Below are 22,170 nucleotides of genomic sequence, written 5' to 3'. Positions count from 1 at the left end.
ACAGTAATAGGTTAATTTGGTTTCCAGAAAGGAGTGTAATGAAAATATTTGACCTTTTTATCGGCCGTTGCTTCGGTACAGGGTCCTCTAACACAGAGAAGGATTGAGCGTCAACAAACATTTGCTATTTGTAATCCCTATTTTTCCCTCATGATTAATTATATTTTTATTCATATTGCATAATATTACGTCAATGTTGTCTGCCCAAGATTCTGGTTATATCCTGAACATGATCAGTTTGCAATTCTACATTTAAAAATACCACTAACATATCCAAACCAACTTCACGCATCCACGCTGCGTTTGCGCAGAATCCGTTCATTGCGCAAGTATTTATTAGGCGACGTATGACAGCTGGGCCAGAATCCTCAGTTAATAACTAGTGAATGTGCTATAATCAATTCGTTTCAGCGTTTAACAGTGTGCCCAGAGTATGGCATTTATGAGAACCGGCTTTAAAAGGACATTTTGAATGTCCAATTTAGAAAATGATACTTCGAGACAAAATAATGCATTCCTATTATTTTCTTGTCTAAAGGATAAGGATAAATAAGATTCTCATGGCCTTAAAACATTTAATTTTGAAGACAAAAGATTTCGTTGAAAGGTGATCACATTTTTTCTTGCAAGCAAGAACAAGTATATTCAATTAACGTAAATCTCAGCCACTAGAGACTAGATTTCTCCGTAAACAAATTACTTCGAACACCCACACAGTGAAACCTTAGCCTAAGGACCAATCTCTACATCAAAACCATGAAAACAAAATTGCCCATATAAATCATATCCACGTTTACCCGTAATTTATTTCTCAATCAATGCCCCTATAAAAGAAAAGTCAACTATCAATCTACGTACATGTTCTAAGTTATAGTAAAAACTGGATAATTCATTTAATAGCTCATGTTTATTGGGAATAATCATTCAGGTACAATGGACAAAGTTGACGCTTGTGCAATTCATCACTCGTTCAGTTTGACAGCTAAATTACTTAGCTAGTAACGTCAGCAGGCTCTCGTTACGGTAAAGTTTTTGTGCACTTGGATATTTTAGGTGTTGAATGGCTTGTATAGACCTTTTCGGATGTATTATGGGTTGACTGTAAGGAACATAATTGCTTATAAATAATACAGGGCTTGATGTGAAAGTATGAGATACAATGTTGAGATTTTTTGTTAATATCGTTCAACCGTTCCCACCTTTCACTGGCGTGTCTAAGATATGACTTAATAATTCATATTTTGTTGAAAAATATATTTTGTGATAATGACTTTATTAATATTAAAAACTAAAAATTGCCTCTAAGAGTGCAGTATTCTATCGAATATAATCAGTTAAAATAAACTTAAACATATACAATAGGTACAATAGCTTTGAAAAACCTAAAAATCATTTAATATAATTATTCACAGGATACCAGAGAATACTATTTGTCTTAAAAAAATACATAGGTTAGTGTGCACAATTGATTAGACTTGGTGACATTGTTAGATTGTATTGTTTAAAAAAATTGTTATCATGTAAGTGCTTATTCTTGGCGAAAATAAGCCTAAGTTATTGTTCAAATATAGTTTTTCTGTGTCATAGCAAGTAATGGCTTGCAAGTGCTTAAAATACTGAACCAATTACGACATTAGTGGATTTTAGTCTTTGGTTTATTTTAAGCAATGTTTCCTTTATTTCTGATTTTTTTTTTAATGTAGAAAATATGGTGTGAAATCAATAAATGAATCAAACAAATTGCATAATTGCATAATTATTAATAATATTTCAATTGCATAATTCTGTGTATTATTGTAGCTGAAAATAGTGACATTATAAATTAGTGCCGCATTATGACATTCTCTCTCAAGTGGTATAATTCCACAAATGCCTATACATAGGTTAGGTAAGTAGGATTTTTTTTACAATTATTATGAATAAATAAAGTATTTACTTACTTCAAAGAAAGCCCCACTCCAATTATTTCTATCAACCCACAAAATATTTGCCGACCCTACTTTAAAGCAGGGCAAGATTTATGGAGCCAAATGCTTAAACGAATAATTATTCGCTCAAATTCCTTACAGAGCACAAAAACTAGGATTTCACAATATTTCATTTAATATGAATGATGGCCGCTTAGTGCTGGTACTCGACTTAAGTTGAAGAGTACTGGTTGACAGTAACTGGCTGGTAAGTGTTAAGTTTGATTTCGGAATGTTATTCTCAAGCAAGGAGGTTTTAATTCTGGAGTTTATAGGCTAGTTTCACAACTTCTGGATGGTATAAGTTGCCAGCTAAATGTACTAATAGAATTCAATTATAGCATGTGATTTTCGTAAATTATTATTATAACACGTCAAGATATTTAATTTTGATCTCGGTTCTAAAGGGCATAAGTAACCTACAAAAAAATAATAATGGCGTCCACGGCCGATTTCGGCCACAGCGGCTGTTCTCATTTAAAGAGATCAGCCAGCTGCGCAGGACATATTATAGTGCACGAGCATTTGCGCAGACACATATGCACTCCCTATTCCTTCACTCTCATAACCCGATGGGACGGCAATCCGACACGACCGGAAAGAGATCGACATTTACGTGCTCTCCGATGCACGGGTGAATCAATCACCAACTTCCAGACTACGGGCTGCTTTGTGAAAGTTTTAAGAAAACCCACAAAGCGATTTCGGCCCGACCCCGGAATCGAACCCGAGACCTCGAGCACAGCAGCCGCGCTTGCGACCACTAGACCAACGAGGCAGTCACAAACCTACAAAACCTACAAAAATTATGTAATTAGTTAATTACTAACCCCCTTACTTATAAAATCTCTAATCACTTTCTAAGCAACATTTTAACTAATCACTACTTAAAGTCTTAAGTAGTGATTAAATGTTAGTTAAGACATGCTTAAGCAACGTTTATAAGTAAGAATTTTCTTAAACAGCCCTTAAGTGTTACTTATATTTAATTTACGTTTATAAGTAAGGGGGTGTGTTTATAAAAGTCTTTTTTAATACTAAACGGTCTGGAGCCTTAAAGATAATGAACAATTCTTTTGCTACCTTTAAGCAATTACTCGTACCTTCCTTTGTGGTTAGAGTAGGGATCGGGAAACCCAACAAACTCTGATACTTTTGTATATTTTGATAACTGAGTCATGATCATAAAGCATTAACAGCATTATCATTTACATTCCTTCACGGATTACGAAATTGTTTTTCTTAAAAAAAAAACCTCTCTGTAGGTACTTAAATAAGTAATTTTTAAGTGATTACAGGAATCTGTATTACCGTGTCAATCATGTTTTTTTTTTCATCAGCGAATTAAAAAAAAAACCATCTTAATTCGAATTAAGAATATTGTGTTCTATTTTCAAAAACATGGGGTTTATTTTCGGATTGTTAGCGCGAAGAACGGTCCTGAATCATACTAGATTGTAGACACAAACGAAAATATGCTTTGTGACGTTAAGATAAGGTCGAATTTTGGTTGCCTAAGTACGAAGCTTGTTTGATTTCTTGGGCGTTCTCTGCAACATAGTTGCAAATTGGAGTTTCAATGACTGTTATTAAGCCAATTATACATGAAGTAAAAACTATTGAAAACTGAATGTTTATAATCGTACAATCCTTACACTGGGAGTGTTACAACGTTATTCAAGCATTTTTTATGTGAAATTGTAATGAAAACAATAGTTTGTTTTGTAAAGAGAGTGTGAAAATTAACAACGCACTTTGAAAACGCCGCTATCTATCGCCTTTTATTTTGTTAACAAATCTAAAAACAAAGGTGTTATTATCTTAGAGCCAAAACTGAAATATCCTATGATTCAGTCAGTAAGTACAAAAATATGAAAGACCTTTTAGAATTCATTAGCACCAATTTATAGACTAATTTTACAATATTTATAATAATATTTTTGTTTTCCTGGACCTTACCTTGAACTTCTAATAAACCTAAAATATCTGACATTTTTGAAAAAGTCATTGGTTGATGTAACCTTTTGACTAAAAATATGCTGTTCAAGTTTCCAGGGTACCTACCTTCCTCATAAAAATAAATATAGCTCACGCTTGCTAATTATTCCAGGTACTCTTTGACCTATTCTTATTTTTTCAGACTTCAATACCTAAACATTACTTTTTTTTCAAGTTCGTCTAGATACCAATGTCCTACATAGGTAAAATGGTTGAAATATTTTTTTTTTATATCCGGTGTGTCGTTCATAATCACATTAAATGAAATACGTTAATATACTAAATGAATTTTTCAAACAAAGTAAAAAGGATAAAAATGAGCGAAAATTAGAACACCATATAAAAGTCAGTCATTACAAACAACTGAAATTCTCCCTTGAAAACTGACAGCTGTCAACCGATCAAAACGTTCGATACTCCTAACTTTATCTCTGCTTTACACATGATGTTGTAAATTATAAAAACGAAAAATGACTCCTGTGGTTAAACCACTGAATGGATTAGGTTATTTTTTTTACAATTCGCCATTGAATATCATAAAGTATATGTGATAGGATTTAATGTGATTATGAACGACACACTCTGTATAATTTTGTTGTATGAGGCTTGAGCGATGTTACGCTATGTCAGCCTTGTAAGGAGTTGCAAAACTACTTATTTCAAAAATATTTAGGTATAAAATCTACACACAAACATTTTTGTCTAAATTAAGTATTGTGCATTAAAAAAACTCTTGAACAAAACCCTAACCAATTATAGGTTCTGTGTCTAACTTAAAATCTATTCTGCAACACCACTTAATCCAAGATTACCAAACAAAATAACTAATGCCATTACCACTAAGAAACCAACATAAGGCCACTACAGACCATCAACAGTACTTGTATCCAATCCGACAGGCGATTTATTTGGCCGGCATGACAAATGCATCCTTACTATTCCTGCTAAATTGATCAGTACTTTGTTACTTAAACAACCAAATTAATTTGTTAATACCACACTTAGATAGCAAAGCAAAATCACCCTTATTGTGTAAGGCAGAATAGAGTTGGTCGGTTTTAGCAGGTGTCGTGTTATGTTGGTGGTAGCAGATCCCGATGCATCATATTGCAAGTATTTTGGCATGCTTGATTTCTTTGTTATCAATGCCAATTGCAAGTTATGAATAACTTACAGACGAATAACATACAAATTATGAAAAGTTCTTAAATTATTATACAAGATTTTTGTGGCAACATTTACACATAAGTTGGGCAAAGTGTTGACTTATGTGTTGTACCCTAACTAGCATTTTATGTGAAAGCGACTCTGCCTGTCATTCAACCCTTTCAAGCGAATACTACTTAAAAATTTTCAATGAAAATTGGTACCTAGATTGTCCACCAAGAGCCTAAGAAGTGTTATCACTAAAGGGGGTGTGACCACGGTTTACAGCTAGTAGTAAAAAAAACTCCTAATATTACAGCCGGAGAAATATCAGCACATAAAAGAATGTAGGTTAATAAACGACATACCACATCCATAACAATTCTTTCATCTCTCAAATGTTTGGCAGACATACTCATGTCACATTTATTCACGACAAACATACCAAATAGACCATCTAGACAAACTTATTAGCCAGATCATAATTCTAGTCAACGAGCCACTTACTCCGTATATAATTATTTAATCTAGCAACATTGTCAATCCTGGGTTCGGGACAAAAATAACTGGGTGCAGTGACAAATTGCAAGCTATAATTTGCAAGACGCCTGCGCAGACGCACGTTTAAGAAAAGAAGACTTAAAATAATCTAAATTGATGGTTAAATCAACGAGAACAACTTTGTTCTACTTATATGTAAATATGTGAACGCTTAAATAAGTAGAATTACGCATTAACGTCGGTGAGGTAAAATATTGTCATTAATTGTGATGAGAATATCAGCTGCACTTTTGTTTGGTTTTTAAATAATTATGGTACTGTAATACTGGTTGAAAATACCCTTAATTTATATGTTTGTTTACGTGATGTGCGCTACTAGACGCTTCTAGACTATTAACTACACCAAGGTCCTTGGAAAGCAAATCTATCGATAGGTAATTATAATTCCTTCTCCATTAAAATTGTATTGCATTATCTAAACATACTTTTGTCAGTTCTAAATATAACTGTAGGTAACAGAAATATCAATACGTTAGCCCCAATAAAAAATGGCATTATTTACTTTTTACAGGAAAAAGGTCCAATTTCATCATCATATGTGATGAAAACCTTAAAACTATTACAAAACTTCACGTACCGTTTAATTTCCCAACAGCAACAATTAGTCCAATTGACGTAACAGAAAACAGCAGAATTAATTCGTTACTAACAAAAATAGTGCTAATCAATCTCAATTGAACGAGCTTATCAGTTACGTTCGCTTCCTGCAATTGTTTTAATCTAAACTCTAAACACCAGGGGCAGTGCTGGTAGTCGGTATTTGGAACAGTAGTTGGGTAAACGTACTAAACTTTTAAAACGTATTTCGTAACAGATTTGACGTAAAGTCGTCCATTTTAAACAACTTCAAAAAAGAGGCAGTTAGGTGATTCCTATATTTTATGTTAGACCAATTTTAGCGTAATTTACCAATCCATTTTGTTTTCTTATGTTTGGAAATGGTCTCTTTTGGCAATCTTCCGTGGTTCGTCCATACATACATTTCCGTGATTAGTTTCTTCTTGGAAAGAAATCATGATGTTTGGGCTAGTCTGTGATCCAAAATAAAGCATGAAGTTTATCCTCAACCTAGATCATCGTTACCAAAACTTTCTCTAACCATCTACACCCAAACTTATCTCCTTCAGGTCACAACCAAATGCCACTTTTAACATCAGCACTTAGTACCTTTCTACGCCACTTATCTACGCCCTAAATGGATTTAAGTCGGGGTCAAGTGAACTCAGACCATTACGACGATTAGGACAAGCGACGACGGGTCAAATTTTATTATAGGGGCAAGAAATTGGCTGTAACTGTGCACAAGTGCCCGTATCATTAAAAAAATCACTAAGACTATCTTTGTTTTTTATGGCTATATCTGGGTAGTGGGTGTTTTGGTACCCGATTATTCTGATGATAGAGCTGGAAGTACTCTGCTATAGTTTGTATCATGAAAGATAGAAAAGTAAATTGTATGCTATTCGTAAAAGCATGAAAATATGAAATATTGACCATGGCCATTCTCTATAAGTATCGTCTTCAGTATTAAATAGGAGAAAATAATAATAATATTTTCACAAACGATGAAGATTCTTGGTAATTCTAAACTCTAAAATCAAAGCATCAAACCATACTTATGACACAAAACTATGACTTCATGTGAAATCCCAATTTAAGTTTTTGTAATTTTAATTTTTTTCTTGTGTACTTTAACCTGCATGTTGACATATTCGACATAACATCTTAATCTAACCCAACAAAACTTATATAAACGTAAACAGGATGAGCCATAACTCCCATCCTCATTACACGTCTTCCATTAGAATATCAGCTCCTGTCATTTGACATCACATCAACATAAACCTATTCGGTGCTACCGACACCATGGCCCACGGAAAACAAGACCACTTTACCTTTGCCATCAAACACCCCTAAAGTTTGAGTCACTCCTTCTTAAAGCTGAGAAGTTAAGGTTCAAAATTGTGAAGTGACGGTTTCGTGGATGGTAAATGTGAGTTGGTATTTCTGTAACAACTGCTCATTTGGCTCGGTGCAATTTGTACGAGGTCATCAACACTGTTATGGATTAGTACAATTCACTTCAGAGAAACTGAGGGCTGACGTTCATTGGGTTTACAATGTGACAGTTAATAATTGTTAGAAATAAACTTTATTTAGAGTGTTAGGTTGGTATTTTTCCTCCGATCTGTGGCATTATGCTATGAATGGAAGCTTTAAAGTGTTGTTCCATTACATTATTACACTTATATTTAGCAAAATTAGTAACACTTTCGGCGTCCTGTCGTACTTACCTACGTCCTAGATAAAAGTAGCGTACCTCCGTCTTAAGATACCACTTCGCTCTATGCCAAACACCTTGACAGTTTAGCCGTTCTAGCTTGAAAGCATAACAACCAATCTATCACATTTACAATATTAATAAGTAAGTATACATACCTACAAAAAACAGCCTACCAACTCTTGCGATCTTATCTCCAATTTTCACGTCACCACGTACCCATGTGTCTCCATCGGGCTGTCAATCTCCCTCGTCTGCCTGTCCGTCAGCCCTTAAAATTAATCCGTCGGCCACGGTGGCATAATTACCGAGTGACATCAAGTCGGCGCCGGCGCAATTGAACGACCTCAACGTCACTGCTGTACTAATTATAATTAAATATATTTGTAAAGTAGTTTTTTTATTAAATGGGGATTTGATGACCTGAAAAATATGTGGTTTTTGGTGGTGTTCATCATCATCAGCCTTTTACCGTCCCACTGCTAGGCCTCCTCTCATACAGAGAAGGACTGAGTGATAATCACCACGCTTGCTCAATGCGGGTTGAAGATTTCAGACTTCACAAGTCCAGGTTTGTTCGAGATGTTTTCCTTCACATATTTAAATCAGGCATTGGTGTTCTAGATTTACTTGGAAGGAACTTCCTTTTTTAAGAAAAGTAATGTAAAGCACAAACAATGTGCTTTGAACATGAGTATGTTTTCTGTGTCCAATGCTTAAATAAACAAGGATAAATGTGTATATGACATTTTCCAGAGAGTTCAAGCTTCATACAAAATGGCTCCGAAATTGGCAATCTAGACACACGGCAGTGTGTTCGCCAAGTTCGAGCAAAAAAAAAGCGACACACCGGCCGTGGGTTATATTACACGAACCATTTCGGGCCAAATACTTGATTCATTGCGTTTAGTAGGTTTATAACAAGGTGCGTGAAAACTTGCCAAGTGACATCATTAAAAAGTAACTATTTTTAACTGAGGTATGTGTATGGAACTTGGTACTTATTCAGATCTCACTTCTTTTATAGGCGAAGCATTCCCATATTATCGAACTTGGCAGCCTTTCACATTTTTGTTTTGGGTGGGATATAGATATTAGAATAATTTTGTAAGTATTACCCTTTCAAAACAGGTATATCTGTCAAAACGTAAGAACACGAACAATAGGATTCACCGCATTAAATCTTTAATATGTATAGAACCCGCTTCCTGTAATCCGACATTTTGAATAACGTCAAAGAGAAATGAAGTATATTTCTCTGAAATTCAGTATCTGTTTGATTTCCCTTCCTCCGTTAAATGTGACTGTCTTTCTGATGAAAATCAGTAATATGTGTGACGTGAGATCTAAGAAATTGTGACTTGGTAATTTAAAATATTTATCGCATCCGAATTCATTTTCGTCGACGATTTACCTACTCATCATCTGCCTAGCCTTTTCCCAACTATATATGTATGTTGGGGTCGGCTTTCAGTCCAAGCATGTGCAGTTGAGTACCAGTATTTTCCATGGAGGGACCGTCTATCTGACCACAGCAACCCAGTCACCCCGACAACCTAACAACCCCTTGGTAAGACTGGTTGTCACAAATTTCTTTTTCTTATGTAAAATTCACTCAACAATATTTCTAAACTATTAAGTAGATATTGAAAGTTGTAAATACCAGTAGGAGCTTTAAAATACAGCATATTTATAAAACTAACTGAACTAAAAGCGACATAAGAACAATACCCAATTCGTCAACGGTCTCATTAATTAAAAACTACAATCAAAGAACGGACAGTACAAAAATGTCGGACAAAAACTAACAATAACCTCGTATAAATTACATTAAAAACTTTTTATTAACAGCTATGAATATTAAGACAAAGAACATAAGAAAACATCTGTTACTAATTATCTCACTAATTATATCGCCATGTTGTACGAGTGACATTTCGAATAAATGTAATCGATACCGTTAATTAACGAGCATTCGATTAATCGGAATAAAAATAAAAGGCTTAAAAATAATATTCATACTAAACTCGTATGTGGGGCGTTTTTTTGTTTGAACTACATGACTAGTTTGCTCTATGGTTTTGTTTCTTAGAAATGGTGTTATACTGGTTCGTTATAAAAAGAAATTGTCGAACGTAATCGTCAATCTATGAGGGTGGTCCTTCATTAAAAGGACCAACAATTTATTAGTAATTGGTCCTTTTGTACAAACATAGACATAAAATACTTCATTTCTATCTGTAGGTACTCGCACTGTAGATTAATAATATTACTTCTCGTTATAAAATATATACTAAACATGATTATTTTTTATTGATAACTAACGTATATTTTTAATGCAAGCAAGCTGCCATTAAACACTAGCTTCCGCTAGCAGTTTCACCCGTAAAAGCGGCGCTGTACACCCAAATAAAACCTTCTTCGATAAACGATCTATCACACTGCAGGATTTTTTCCAATCGTCAAAAAGACCCTGAGATTAGTGATTCATCATCATCATCATCTGCCTATAGCAGTCCACTGCTGAACATAGGCCTCTCCAAGTGCACGATTAATGATTAGTGGTTAGTTAATACATAGTTGATCTTTCAAAAAGAACCCACAAAAACGAAAAAAAAGAACAAACAAAAAAAATACCCCGCAGGAAGACACGGTCCCTACAACTGATGTTTTACTTAGAAATCGCTACACAGTAATAAAACGAATCACAAAGGGCATGGTTGCAATTCGCACACAAACATAATACTTTCGTTGAATTATGCTTCAGACTGGTTGTTAAATTGCAATTTGAAAATAATCGATTTTTGATGGTTACCCACTCATGGAGCCTAGCTCCGATTATTTTCTTAAAGTAAAACATTGTTGATACTCCTTTTTAGGTCGTGAAACCCATTTAAAAGTGTTTAAAATACGATTAGTGAGCTCGTAATGACTTCATTGGTGCCTAGGTTACCTTTGGGCTAAGGCTTATTTAAATGCAATTCATCATTCAATGTCTGGTGCCTTCAGAGTATTTTACGCTGTTTATGCATAAAGATTATATGCAGTTGGGAGTGCTTATAAATATTAATAAGAGCCTTTAGAAGGTACTGATTGGATTCTATCATAAACTTATATGTAAATGGTAGTCTCACAGAAAGAAATATGATTGACTGATTTTAGATTTTATTCGTAGCTCACTATAGCTTCCGCCAGAATAAACTTTATAGAATTGCTTGATGAATGAACCATCTAACACTGAAATAAATATATATTTAATATATTTTTCAAATCGATCTGGTAATTCCTAAGTTTAGCCCCTTCAAACGAATTCTTCACCTTTATAATTTGAGTAGTTTTAAAATGATCAGTATAGTTTTATCTAACAGGTAGGCAGATAAGTACTTTGTTATAATGTGTCATAAAATATCAATAACTATAACTGCTCGACATTTTTGCATTTGATACGACAGCCGTTAAGTGCAGTCTCCCCGAATAAATCTTACATAAAATATATACCTATAAAACGGACATAAAAATGCAGAGTGCTCTTGGAATAAATCCAAAAATGAAGGCGTAAAAATACCTATAGATAAGTATTTTGTGTACCAACCTCATTTGTAAGATCACAAAAATTAAGTGGTTCTTTATTTCTTTGCGAATAAAATTGGCAATTAACGAAAGCTTTTTAATTTGTGGGTCATTGTGTCGGTTTCTTGAAATAATGGATGTAATTAACATAATCGTGATTGTGAGTCAGATGCGAAATATATCTAAAATATAACAGAAGCATCCAGGGTTGTAAAGGATCTTCCAAAGTATAGCTCTGGAATTCTAAAACAAAGATAGTGAGGGCTCAGCCAGTAGTTTCTTCGACAGCGACAGTCAGAGGTATTTGTCAAAATACAAAAAATACAAAAACAATAGGATATAAAACTAAAGCAAAGTACCTATACTTAGTCCTTCCACTCGAAATTTCGGTGAGTTCAAACACTCATGACTCAAACGACAAAAAAGTCTGCAAAATTATTCCGACATTCCAAAAGTAAGAACAAAGACATTACAGCGTACTTTAAAACACTTAAATTATAATTACATAAAAGCGTTAATCAGACAACACTAAGCTTTTAATGACGATTATCCTCAAACAAATGTAATTGTAGTACGAAAGGCCAAGTTAAAAATGGTGATAAAAACCACACAATTTGTAAGCATTCAGGTGTTAAAGTTTTGTACGAGAGTCATTTTTTGTGCACGTCCTGTTAACTTGTCGGTTAGTACATGAAATTTTTGGGATCCCATAAAATGTGCCTTCTTATGGTCCTTAAGGATTTTGACCATAAAACGACCAGACTAGGTCTTCAAGTGCAGAGTGAATAGGTTAGTTCTAGGCAAGCGTGCTCCATTTTTGACTAGACCGTCGCTTATCGTGCGATTTAATGGTTATATCGTACCTATATATCTCAAGAAAAAACGGCTTAAACCAAGCCATAAATTCCAAAGGTCCAATTTGGTAGGCTAACGCTATTGATATCATCATCTGCCTAACCTTTTCCCAATGTTGAGTTCGGCTTCCAGTTTAACCGTTAGCAGCTGAGTACCAGTGCTTTACAAGGAGCGACTCATATAATGTCTCTAAAAGAATCAAAAAATCAAAGAAACAAATCAATAAAAGCATCAAAAGACCAACACACATCCAACAGTACAATATTATTTTTGAACAAATTAAAGATCTCATGGCCGGTCATTAGCTTCCTGGCATTGAAACAAAATAGACTGACCAGAATGCCTTCTGAGAATCTTAGAACATACATTTGCTGTAAAAATAGCTACGGTTTTACGATCTAGAACATTTAGTGCCACATAATTAATGCAAGCTATTAGCACAATAAAAATATGCTAATTTTAGACCCCCCTCTGATAATGAGGATAATTAAGAAGATTTTAAAGAATATCTACGTAAACTTGTCTGGAAATATCCTTTTTTACTCAATTTTTGCAGACAATGTTTTTATACCAAGAAGTTTGTATTTATTTAGAAACTCTCATGCAATTCGTCACACAGTTAACTTAAAAAAAAAAACACTGTCAAATTACCCAGCGGCGAGTGTTACCAGCTTACAAATTGCACAGAATGTAAGTTCTTGGTAAATATTTCTGTGTTCAACCCGACGTTTTTGCTGGCTCTAAAGACACCGCGAGAAATCTCCGCGAACACTTTAATTTGACAAATTTGTAAAATCTTTACATGACTTCACATTTTTGTTGTGTTCAAAAGAAGTTCTTGATGTGTTTTCGTACGACAGCTGGCTAACGGAGACGCCATTTTGAAATTTGGCGATGGTCTTAAAAAACGGTTGCGGTATGGTTACGGTTCATTTTTTGAAAGTGACTTTCGTTCTCTTATCTGAGTTTATGTCTTTAATTGCCGATTTGTCAATTACATCTGCAATTTATCACTTAAATTCAGCACTAAATATTTTAAAACATTTTGATGCCAAGAATATGTGGTTGCAAAAACCTGACACCTCTCGTCCAGTAAGACACAGGAACGAAGGCGGCGTGTGACCATAACGCCTTCCCGCCACTTTTTGCCCATAAATTAATTGATGCCTAAAGACCAATGGCCATGAAAGTACCGTCAACTTTAATTGTTTAAGAATGTTATAATTACCTATATGTAGACGTAGACAATTTTTTTCAAAGTTCACATAGTTGTCTTCACGCTATTTTTATTTGGAGTTGTCCAGAATTCCAATCAGCTTCAAGCCTTGTTTAGCAACTTGACACTAAAGATCGATATAAAGTATTTATTATAATTATAATAAATTCTGTGACATGCTACGGTGTACATTTTTGAGATCCTTTATCGTGACATACCTGCATAGTAGGTAGCGTTAAAAGTCAAGCCATTTATGATATTAAGTACCTTTTTAAAATGTGATATCACCCAATTTTCTTCTACTAATGTCTAGGTACCTCTTCTTCTTAGACTAGTTTTCGGTCGAAGATTAAGAAAAAGCGTACAGTTAAATTAAAGAACAATATAATAGTAACATTATTTTTAATTTTACCACCTTTTAAAAGTTATTAAAGCAAATAATTCAGTCCTAGCAATCCAACTTTCAATTTTGCCAGCTACATGCACTGCACAATATTTTGTTTCTGTGGTGTAAGCGTATCCTTACACTGTTCACACCTAAAGGACCAACTGTATGTAAAAATATGGTCGTTTTGGCCAAGTGGGGGCAGTATCATGTTTCGACCGCTCTTGGGGGCAGTGGTCCGTGATGAAGGCTGTCCTTGTAACTCTATTGAGTGAACCTGACCTTTTTATTTGAGCTAAAAATAATCCTTGAACAGTTCTTTTAGATTAAGTCGTTTATAAAATGTTAGCTTTCTTTTTAAAGTGTCTGGTGTGGCATATTGGAAATGGAAAACCAATTAGTAAGCCATTTATTACAAATTGATTTATTCCAGTATTGTATACAAAAGTATAAAATATGTTTTAATATATTCATAGATATTATAATTCTATTATTGGATAATTTTCAATTTATGAACCTAATACAACTTGTACAGTTTAAAATCAATTCTAAAATGTTCCATAATGATAGATGACATACATGATAATAATATTTTATCTCGCGTTAAATCTAGCTATGATGTAGTTAAACTGTAGGTCTCCTCATAGTGTTAAGGTTATCTGAAACACGAATCTTTGCTTGAACTTTAATAACTTAATATATAACTAAAATATAATGTTGTTTTGGTAAATACATTTTCTTCATAATAGTCTCCCTGGTTATATTTTACATTATTATTTTCTCTATATTTTAACAGTAAGGACTATTCCGTACAAAAGGACCAAAAAAATTGCGGCTACTATGAACGCTTGGTTTTGATTGCCTGAAAAAAATATGAATAAGAAGAGAGTGGATGTTAGTATGAGAGCTGACAGACAGAAATGGAAGTGAAAAGCATATTGATGATGTGACAGGAAGCCGACCCCACCCCAGTTCAAAAATGGCTGGGCAGATAATGAGACTGCAAACGGGGAAGATAGGCAGTCGTTGCATTTAAATCACTGGTCATTCGGTAATATTGCAAGCTGACCCCAATATTCATAGTTGAGAAAAGGTTAGGCAGATGATGAGATTGACACAACAGCCTAAAAAAAACTCATCTTATCTAAGTCTCTTTTACCTTCTTAGCGCATCAAAAGACCTAAAGACCTATAGATGCAAAAATAATTGAGTGCGGTATTTATAGATAATAGGCTGTAGGACTTAGTTTAACGCGGCTAATTGAAATAGACGTAAAATCGATTAGTGCAGCGAGCGCGGGCAGCGTGCGAGCACCGCCGTGCCCGACGGATTATCTCGGATTATGTAGTATATGGTAGGAATTTAGAAAGAACCTTTTTAAAATGTGAATTTAAGTTTGAGGAGTCAAAAATGTCCTTTGTTGATTTAATAATTGCAAACAGATTAATTTACAAGCATCCGACGGACCGTACATACTTATCGCCGAGTGATAACTACGTAATTGATTAAAAAAATGACATTTCATAAGGAAGAAACAGGATGTGCATGGCAAAGTTTTCTTTCTAGAAACGCAATAAAAAACGTGCATTGCATTTCCGAGGTTTTCTCTCTAAGATGACGCTGTGAAGTCCAGTGTTTTATCTTTTTTGTGGTTGGGATGCTTCACTTACTTTAATTATTCCAAATTATAGCTCACGTCAAGATGTTACGATATTTTACAACAATTTCCTGCTTCAAGGTTATTTCAAACTAAAGAAAGACACCTTAAATTGCGAGTACATTTAGTCATGTTTAAAGCCAAATACCACCATCATGAGCCCAAAGTTTACAGCTTCACTGTACTAAATCTGATGCACTACTGGTAACTATTATGCCTTTTAACACTTACAAGAAATTACCATCTACAATTCCCCCATATACTGTACCGTAATGTAACTCTATCCCCCAGTGCGTTGCGTCTCACCTTTCGCGTTTCAATCATACTGGTTGGCGACGGTAATTCGGGTGCGGCCTCACCCCGTCATACGTCCCTGTCTACCTACTACCTTACTACCTTTACTATGTCTGGGATTTTTGCGTATACTACTTTTTTATTTTATTTACCTAAAGTGTATTTTATTGAGATTGCGAAGTTTAGACACAATGCATATGAAACTGTCGGCAGATTGTTGACTGATAGCTAGTTTACTTTGAAGGTTATTGTGAATCCAATGACACTTTGCAGACTGAGGTCTGCCGACAGTTGATTCAATAGGGGGCAATTTTGTTTAAAGGAAATCTTGAATTCAACCAAAGTTTTCAGTCTGTCTTATACCGGCTAAATACCTGATCGTTGTTATGTGCGCACTCCCATAGGTACACACTTTATCAAGTACTTTATCAAGCACGCAATCAAACTCTATTAACCGACTAAAAGTTCTTAGTGTGAGGTTACTCTTAGTCGCAGCAGGTTACACTAATACAAATCAACAATATATGTATATCTATAATAATATGCTCATAAATCAATCCTATATAATTATAATTATAATAAATCTACAAATCACTAATGGGTTACCTACCTCTTTAGTGATTTCGCAAAATCTCATCTTAGTGAGCGCTTACTGTAAGATTTATTTCTAAGTTCTGATTCAAGATTTAAACGAGTATATAATTCTAAATTAAAATTCAATTATACTTATTTATTTAATAACAAGTGTCGTAATAAATGTGTACGTTGTAAAATATACTAATTTCCTTTGCTCATTATTTTAATAAGTACATTAACCTGATTAGGTCTAGATAGCTCGAATTACATATTTATTATCTAATAGTAAATATAAGTAATAAACTTAGTCTCATTTTCAGATAATTGGGAGAAATAATTGAGGTTATACTCACTGCACCCCGCGATTTCACTTGCATCCTGAGAAATTAATTCCCACTCGAGAAACACTTACCTATCGATACAAAAAATCATCTAAAGTTTAGCTTTTGCACCGGAGAATGTAACAAAAACAAACTGACTTCGAACCTATAAAATAAAAGGTTTTTTTTTTGAAAATTTTTATTAATGCATGTTCACAGTAAAATAAAAATACAGTAGGTATAAAAAAAAAATACTAAAAACTCAGTAGGTAACCTAAAGCTTATAGAGCCGTGCCCCCAGGCTGTGGTTCCAGCCAGTAACGGGAGATCCGAACCATAGTGTCGAATTACTCTATCCATTTATTTGCTACAGAACCAACGAGTTTTTATTTGTTTTAACCCCTCTCTGTATGATGATTCATTCGAGACTGCTCTATGGATCGATTTGATATAATCGATTCCTAAAAAAGAATTCGATTTAAATACATAGATGGGTCCTAAATAATATAGTTAGTGCTTGGAAGCATAATGTAGGTTTATAAAATACTAGCCGTTTTCTCGTGGTTTATTTTATTTATTTTTTATTTAAAATACTTTATGCACATTGTACAACGGCGGACTTAACGCCTTAGGCGTTCTCTGCCAGTCTACCTTAGGGTGGTGGTGAAACAAAAGTGGTAGGTGCAACACAGTTTGAGCATAAGTGCAAGAAAATAAAAATAAATATATTTATGTATATATAAATATAATAAATATATATTTATTATTTATATATATATATATATATATATATATATATATATATATATATATATATATATATATATATATATATATATATATATATATATATATATATATATTACTGAATCCAAGAGAAGAAAGTGAAGAAAATGAACTAGTGTAATGATTCCGCCAACTTGCCATGGATGTGATTACGCAGTTTAATTTTAAACGTGTGTCGACTATTTACCATCCTGACCTCCAAGGGTAGCTCATTCCAGAGAAGGATAGATTTAACAAAGAAGGAAGAGTGAATAATATCTGAACGGTGAGCAGGGCAGTGAAGAAGACGATTATTAGAGGAGCGGAGATTTTTATTGTGCTGTGAACACACATACTGAAAGTGGGAGGTTAAGTATGCAGGTGAAGACGGGGTATATAGTATAGAAAAAAGAGTAGTTAATGCCCTCATCACACGTCGTTGTCTTATCGGTAGCCATTTAAGTTGCGCTCGATACGCTGACACATGATCGTACTTGCGAAGATTAAAGACGAATCGAATGCAATTATTGAGAAGCCGGTCTAGTTTATTGAGCAGATCTGCATTCAGGTCATAGTAGCAAACATCACCATAGTCGATTATAGGAAAGATTAAGGTTTGCATAAGCATTGCCTTTACATGGACAGGTAGCAAGTTTTTAAAGCGATAGAGAAACCGCAGCGTATTCGTGATTTTTTGACTGACAGCTGCAACTTGTGCTTGCCAATTGAGTGAGGAGTCAAGTTGTAGGCCCAAATTCTTCACAGAGCAGCTGTACGGTATATCTATCCCGTCAAATACCAAAGTTGGCAACCCAAGGGCGTCTACTTTTCCTAAAACTCTTGAGCTACCAATGATAATGGCTTGGCATTCGACAGGATTAACTGCCACACCGAACCTGTCAGACCAACTCTTGACTACCTCCAAGTCCTTGTTCATTTTAACAAGCGTAGCTGCCAACTCATTCACTTTTGTGTGACGATACAACTGCAAGTCATCGGCATAGAGATGATACGAACACTGAAGTTCAGGAGTAAGGAAATTTATAAATATAGAGAATAACAGAGGTGAGAGTATGCCGCCTTGAGGAACGCCAGCATTCAAAGTACACCAGGTAGATGAATCCTCATCCACCCGAACCGACTGCTGGCGATCATGAAGATAAGAAGAAAACCAGTCTAACGCCTTAGAAGAGACCATAAGATTGGATAGAATAGATAAAAGGATATCATGACTGACGGTACTGAACGCATTTGAAAAATCCACGAGTACCAACACTGTGAGATTAGCGTCTTCCATAGCAAATCTAATATCGCCAGTCACTTTGAGGAGGGCAGAAGAAGTGCTGTGGCCCGGCCTAAATCCGGATTGGAAAGGGCTCAGTAGCTTATTGCCGTAGATGAAACGAGCAAATTGCTTATGAGCATAAGCCTCAAGCACTTTGGATAAGAAAGGTAGGATGGAAATTGGACGAAAGTGACTGGGGAGGGTGGGACTGGAAATTTTAGGAAGAGGACGCACGTAAGCTTTCCGCCAAAGTGAGGGACAAACTCCAGAGTAGAGAGAAAAGTTTATGATATGAGTGATAACAGGAAGGATTGGGACTAGGATAGGGACAATCATCTGACGGCTGATGTTATCACACCCCACCGCCTTAGATTTGATGGACAGGATAATCTTTTTGACCTCTTCCTCGTCGACTGGCACAAAACCAAAAGATTTGATATCGGGACGCGTTAGACGATGTATATAATTGAGAGTATCTTGCTTCATTAAATAGTCCAAACGAGAGGAAGAAGAAGTGCAGAAATGACTATTTAAAGCATCAAAACTAATTGTGTTAGGCAGGTCCAAATGTCGCGATTTGCCAATACCCAGAGTTCCAAGAAACTTCCAGATGTCAGCAGAAGACGAGGATGATATATTATTCAATATATGGCGGCGTTTAGCATTACGTATCATCGTATTACACCGATTCCTCGCAGTTTTAAACTGAGACCAGTTTTCATCAGTACGGTCTTTTTTAAATTTACGGAATGCACGGTCCCGCCTACGCATTGCTATACGTATGAGTTCAGTCATCCACGGTGCTGGCGGCCGTTTCACTCTGACTTTTTTAACTGGTGCATGGCGATTATATAATATGTTCACCATGTTATTAAAAATCAAAATTTTATGATCTACATCATCAGAAGTCATTAATGGTGTCCAATCAACGTCTAGCGCATCCTTGACCAACCGCTCAGCATCCATCCTTGCAAAACAACGCCTATGCAAAATCTTGGGCTTGGGCTTAGGAGGTTTGAGGATATAGGAGAGGAAAATGAGGTCGTGGTGAGAAAAACCAGGCGCAGTATATTGACCGTGACAGGAAATAAGGGAGAGGTTAGACGTCAGAATTAGGTCCAGCCAGGAATCATCACCAATCTTAGATCGGTGAGTAGCCTGAAGAGGTAAAATATGCAAGCTGGATGATTCCAGAACGTGCAAAAGTTTACGGGTTCGAGGAGAGTTGGGAGCAAGGAGATTTGTATTAAAATCACCCATGATGATGTAATGAGCATACTCAGAACCTAACGATTCTAAAACCGATTCCAAATCAGTGAAGTAGTCGACAGAGGGGGGGCAGTAAACCACACCAACGACGGCTTTGGCTCCTTTGACTGAAACCTCCAAAAAGAGAAATTCAGCACTAGGCAGAGGACTAGAAGAAGTAGCCAAGATCTTATAAGGAAAGTCCGATCGAAGGTATATTGCCACGCCACCCCCTCTTCTCCCAAGCCGATCATTCCGAATAAAAACGAAGCCAGGAAGAGGGTACGAGGTGGATAAGAGATTTGGTTTGAGCCAGCTCTCGGAAACCAGGACGGCATGCACATTGCTGTTGAAAAAAGTCTCATATAGTTCACTATAGTGACTAGGAACACTTTGAGCGTTAATATGACACACATTTAACACCTTATCTGTTTGCTTGAATTGATTTCTCAATCTATCACCAAGTGTATCAGTCAGAGAACAGAAACTAACGTCACTATTGCTCACATCCAAAGACTCATTGGCAGAATGAAAACAGTCGTCATCAGAATTCATAAATCCTAAATATATAAACTAAAAAAAATAATACTATACAAATAATTAATGATTTTAAAACACAAACAGAATTAACCTCCACCCGCCAGCTAACACCAATAAAAAATTTGAAATAACAACACAAAACAAAACACAACGGACATAAATAAGAAATGAAAACTTTAAGAACAGAAAAAAAAAAGAATGAGACTATTTCTGAACGAATTTGATCCGTGCAATGACTGACATTATATTAGTGTGACAGCTGACAATGTCATTTCAAGAAAAAGTACCTGCGATTGTGGAAAGTAAACAAATCTAAAATCTAAACGTTAAATTATTCTTATCCTTTTAGCGGGTAACTAACAAATTGAAATACAAATTACAAAGGTACTATAAATTTAACAAAATTTGGTAAGAATAAAAGATTACAAGGATTACATTGGTTTCACTCGTAGGATTGATGGGAACTACACGTACTTGGATAAATTGTATTCTATAATAAAATTTAGTATTTATTTACAAATTTTTATACACACTCATAATAAAGAAATATGACAGAAAAGAAAGAATTTACAAAGGTAATGCTTATTTCTAAAGAAATCTCTTCTAGCATACCTGCGAAAGGAAAGTGAGAATAAAAGAGATGTAGACGTAGTGTGTAAAAAGCAAAGGAAACAGAAATTAAAATGGAAGAAAACAGCTGTATATCGTATATTATACCTACATTAACAATACGTAAATAATTAAATATACCTACTAAATACATATATAATATACCCAAAAAATTAAAATGTATTAATCAGGGAGAGTGTACCCTTCCAACAGTGAAAGAATTCCTATCGGTTTAGTATTTACAATACACACAAAACCTTACGTTACAAGCAAAACAAAAAAATGTTTCCTATTATTATATTAGTACCTATACCTAGATGTACATAGAATTGTTTTTCTTACTTCGGACAATAACTGAATGTTAGTTTCAGTTCCGTTGGCTCTACAACCCTTTGTGGGTCTTGGCCTCCTCTACAATCATCCTCCAGTTATCACGAAGCTTGGCTGTTCTTTTCCAGTTGGTAAACTTTCCCATCTTTCTAAGGTCTTCTTCGATGCAGTCGCTCCAACGTTTCTTAGGCCTCCCTCTTGGTCTTTTTTGTTGCGGCGTCCACCTCGTCATTATTTTTGTGACCCTTGTATCCGGCATTCTTTCAAGGTGGCCCGCCCATCTCAGCCTCTGCGACTTGCAAAATCTGATGATGGTTTCCTGCCCAATAAGTGCATCCAGTTCGTGGTTCATGCGTTGACGATATCGACCATCTTGCTCTCGTACTGGTCCATAGATTTTGCGCAACACTTTTCTATCGAACACTGCAAGTTTCAGCTCATCTCTTTGGGTTAAGGTCCATGTTTCACATCCATAAGTCACAACAGGCCTGATGATGGTACGGTAGATGGTCAGTTTAGATCTTATACTGAGCAGCTTATGCGCTAAGAGTTTAGCACACGAGTAGA

The 22,170-nt window shown here is 35.2% G+C and overlaps 1 protein-coding gene across 1 annotated transcript; it reads right to left on the bottom strand.

The window, feature by feature from the left end:
- Positions 1-18,767: 18,767 nt before the first annotated feature.
- LOC124635360 lies at positions 18,768-21,835 on the bottom strand. The gene is made up of 3 exons (XM_047171240.1): positions 21,660-21,835; positions 18,866-20,470; positions 18,768-18,774 (listed from the first exon to the last, which is right to left on the bottom strand). The coding sequence occupies exons 1-3, from the start codon at positions 21,833-21,835 to the stop codon at positions 18,768-18,770; spliced, it is 1,788 nt and encodes a 595-aa protein (XP_047027196.1).
- Positions 21,836-22,170: the final 335 nt, after the last annotated feature.

The sequence above is a fragment of the Helicoverpa zea genome, chromosome 12 (genome assembly GCF_022581195.2).
Source record: "Helicoverpa zea isolate HzStark_Cry1AcR chromosome 12, ilHelZeax1.1, whole genome shotgun sequence".
NCBI lineage: Eukaryota > Metazoa > Arthropoda > Insecta > Lepidoptera > Noctuidae > Helicoverpa > Helicoverpa zea.
Note: the sequence above shows the minus strand (reverse complement) of the source record. Positions and strands in the feature narration are given on the sequence as shown.

Coding starts and splice junctions, on each gene's coding strand:
- LOC124635360 (XM_047171240.1), bottom strand. CDS start 21,835: ATGACGAGGTGGACGCCGCAACAAAAAAGACCAAGAGGGAGGCCTAAG. Junction 20,471..21,659: donor GCCAAGACCCACAAAGGGTT/GTAGAGCCAACG, acceptor TTTTTTCAACAG/CAATGTGCATGCCGTCCTGG.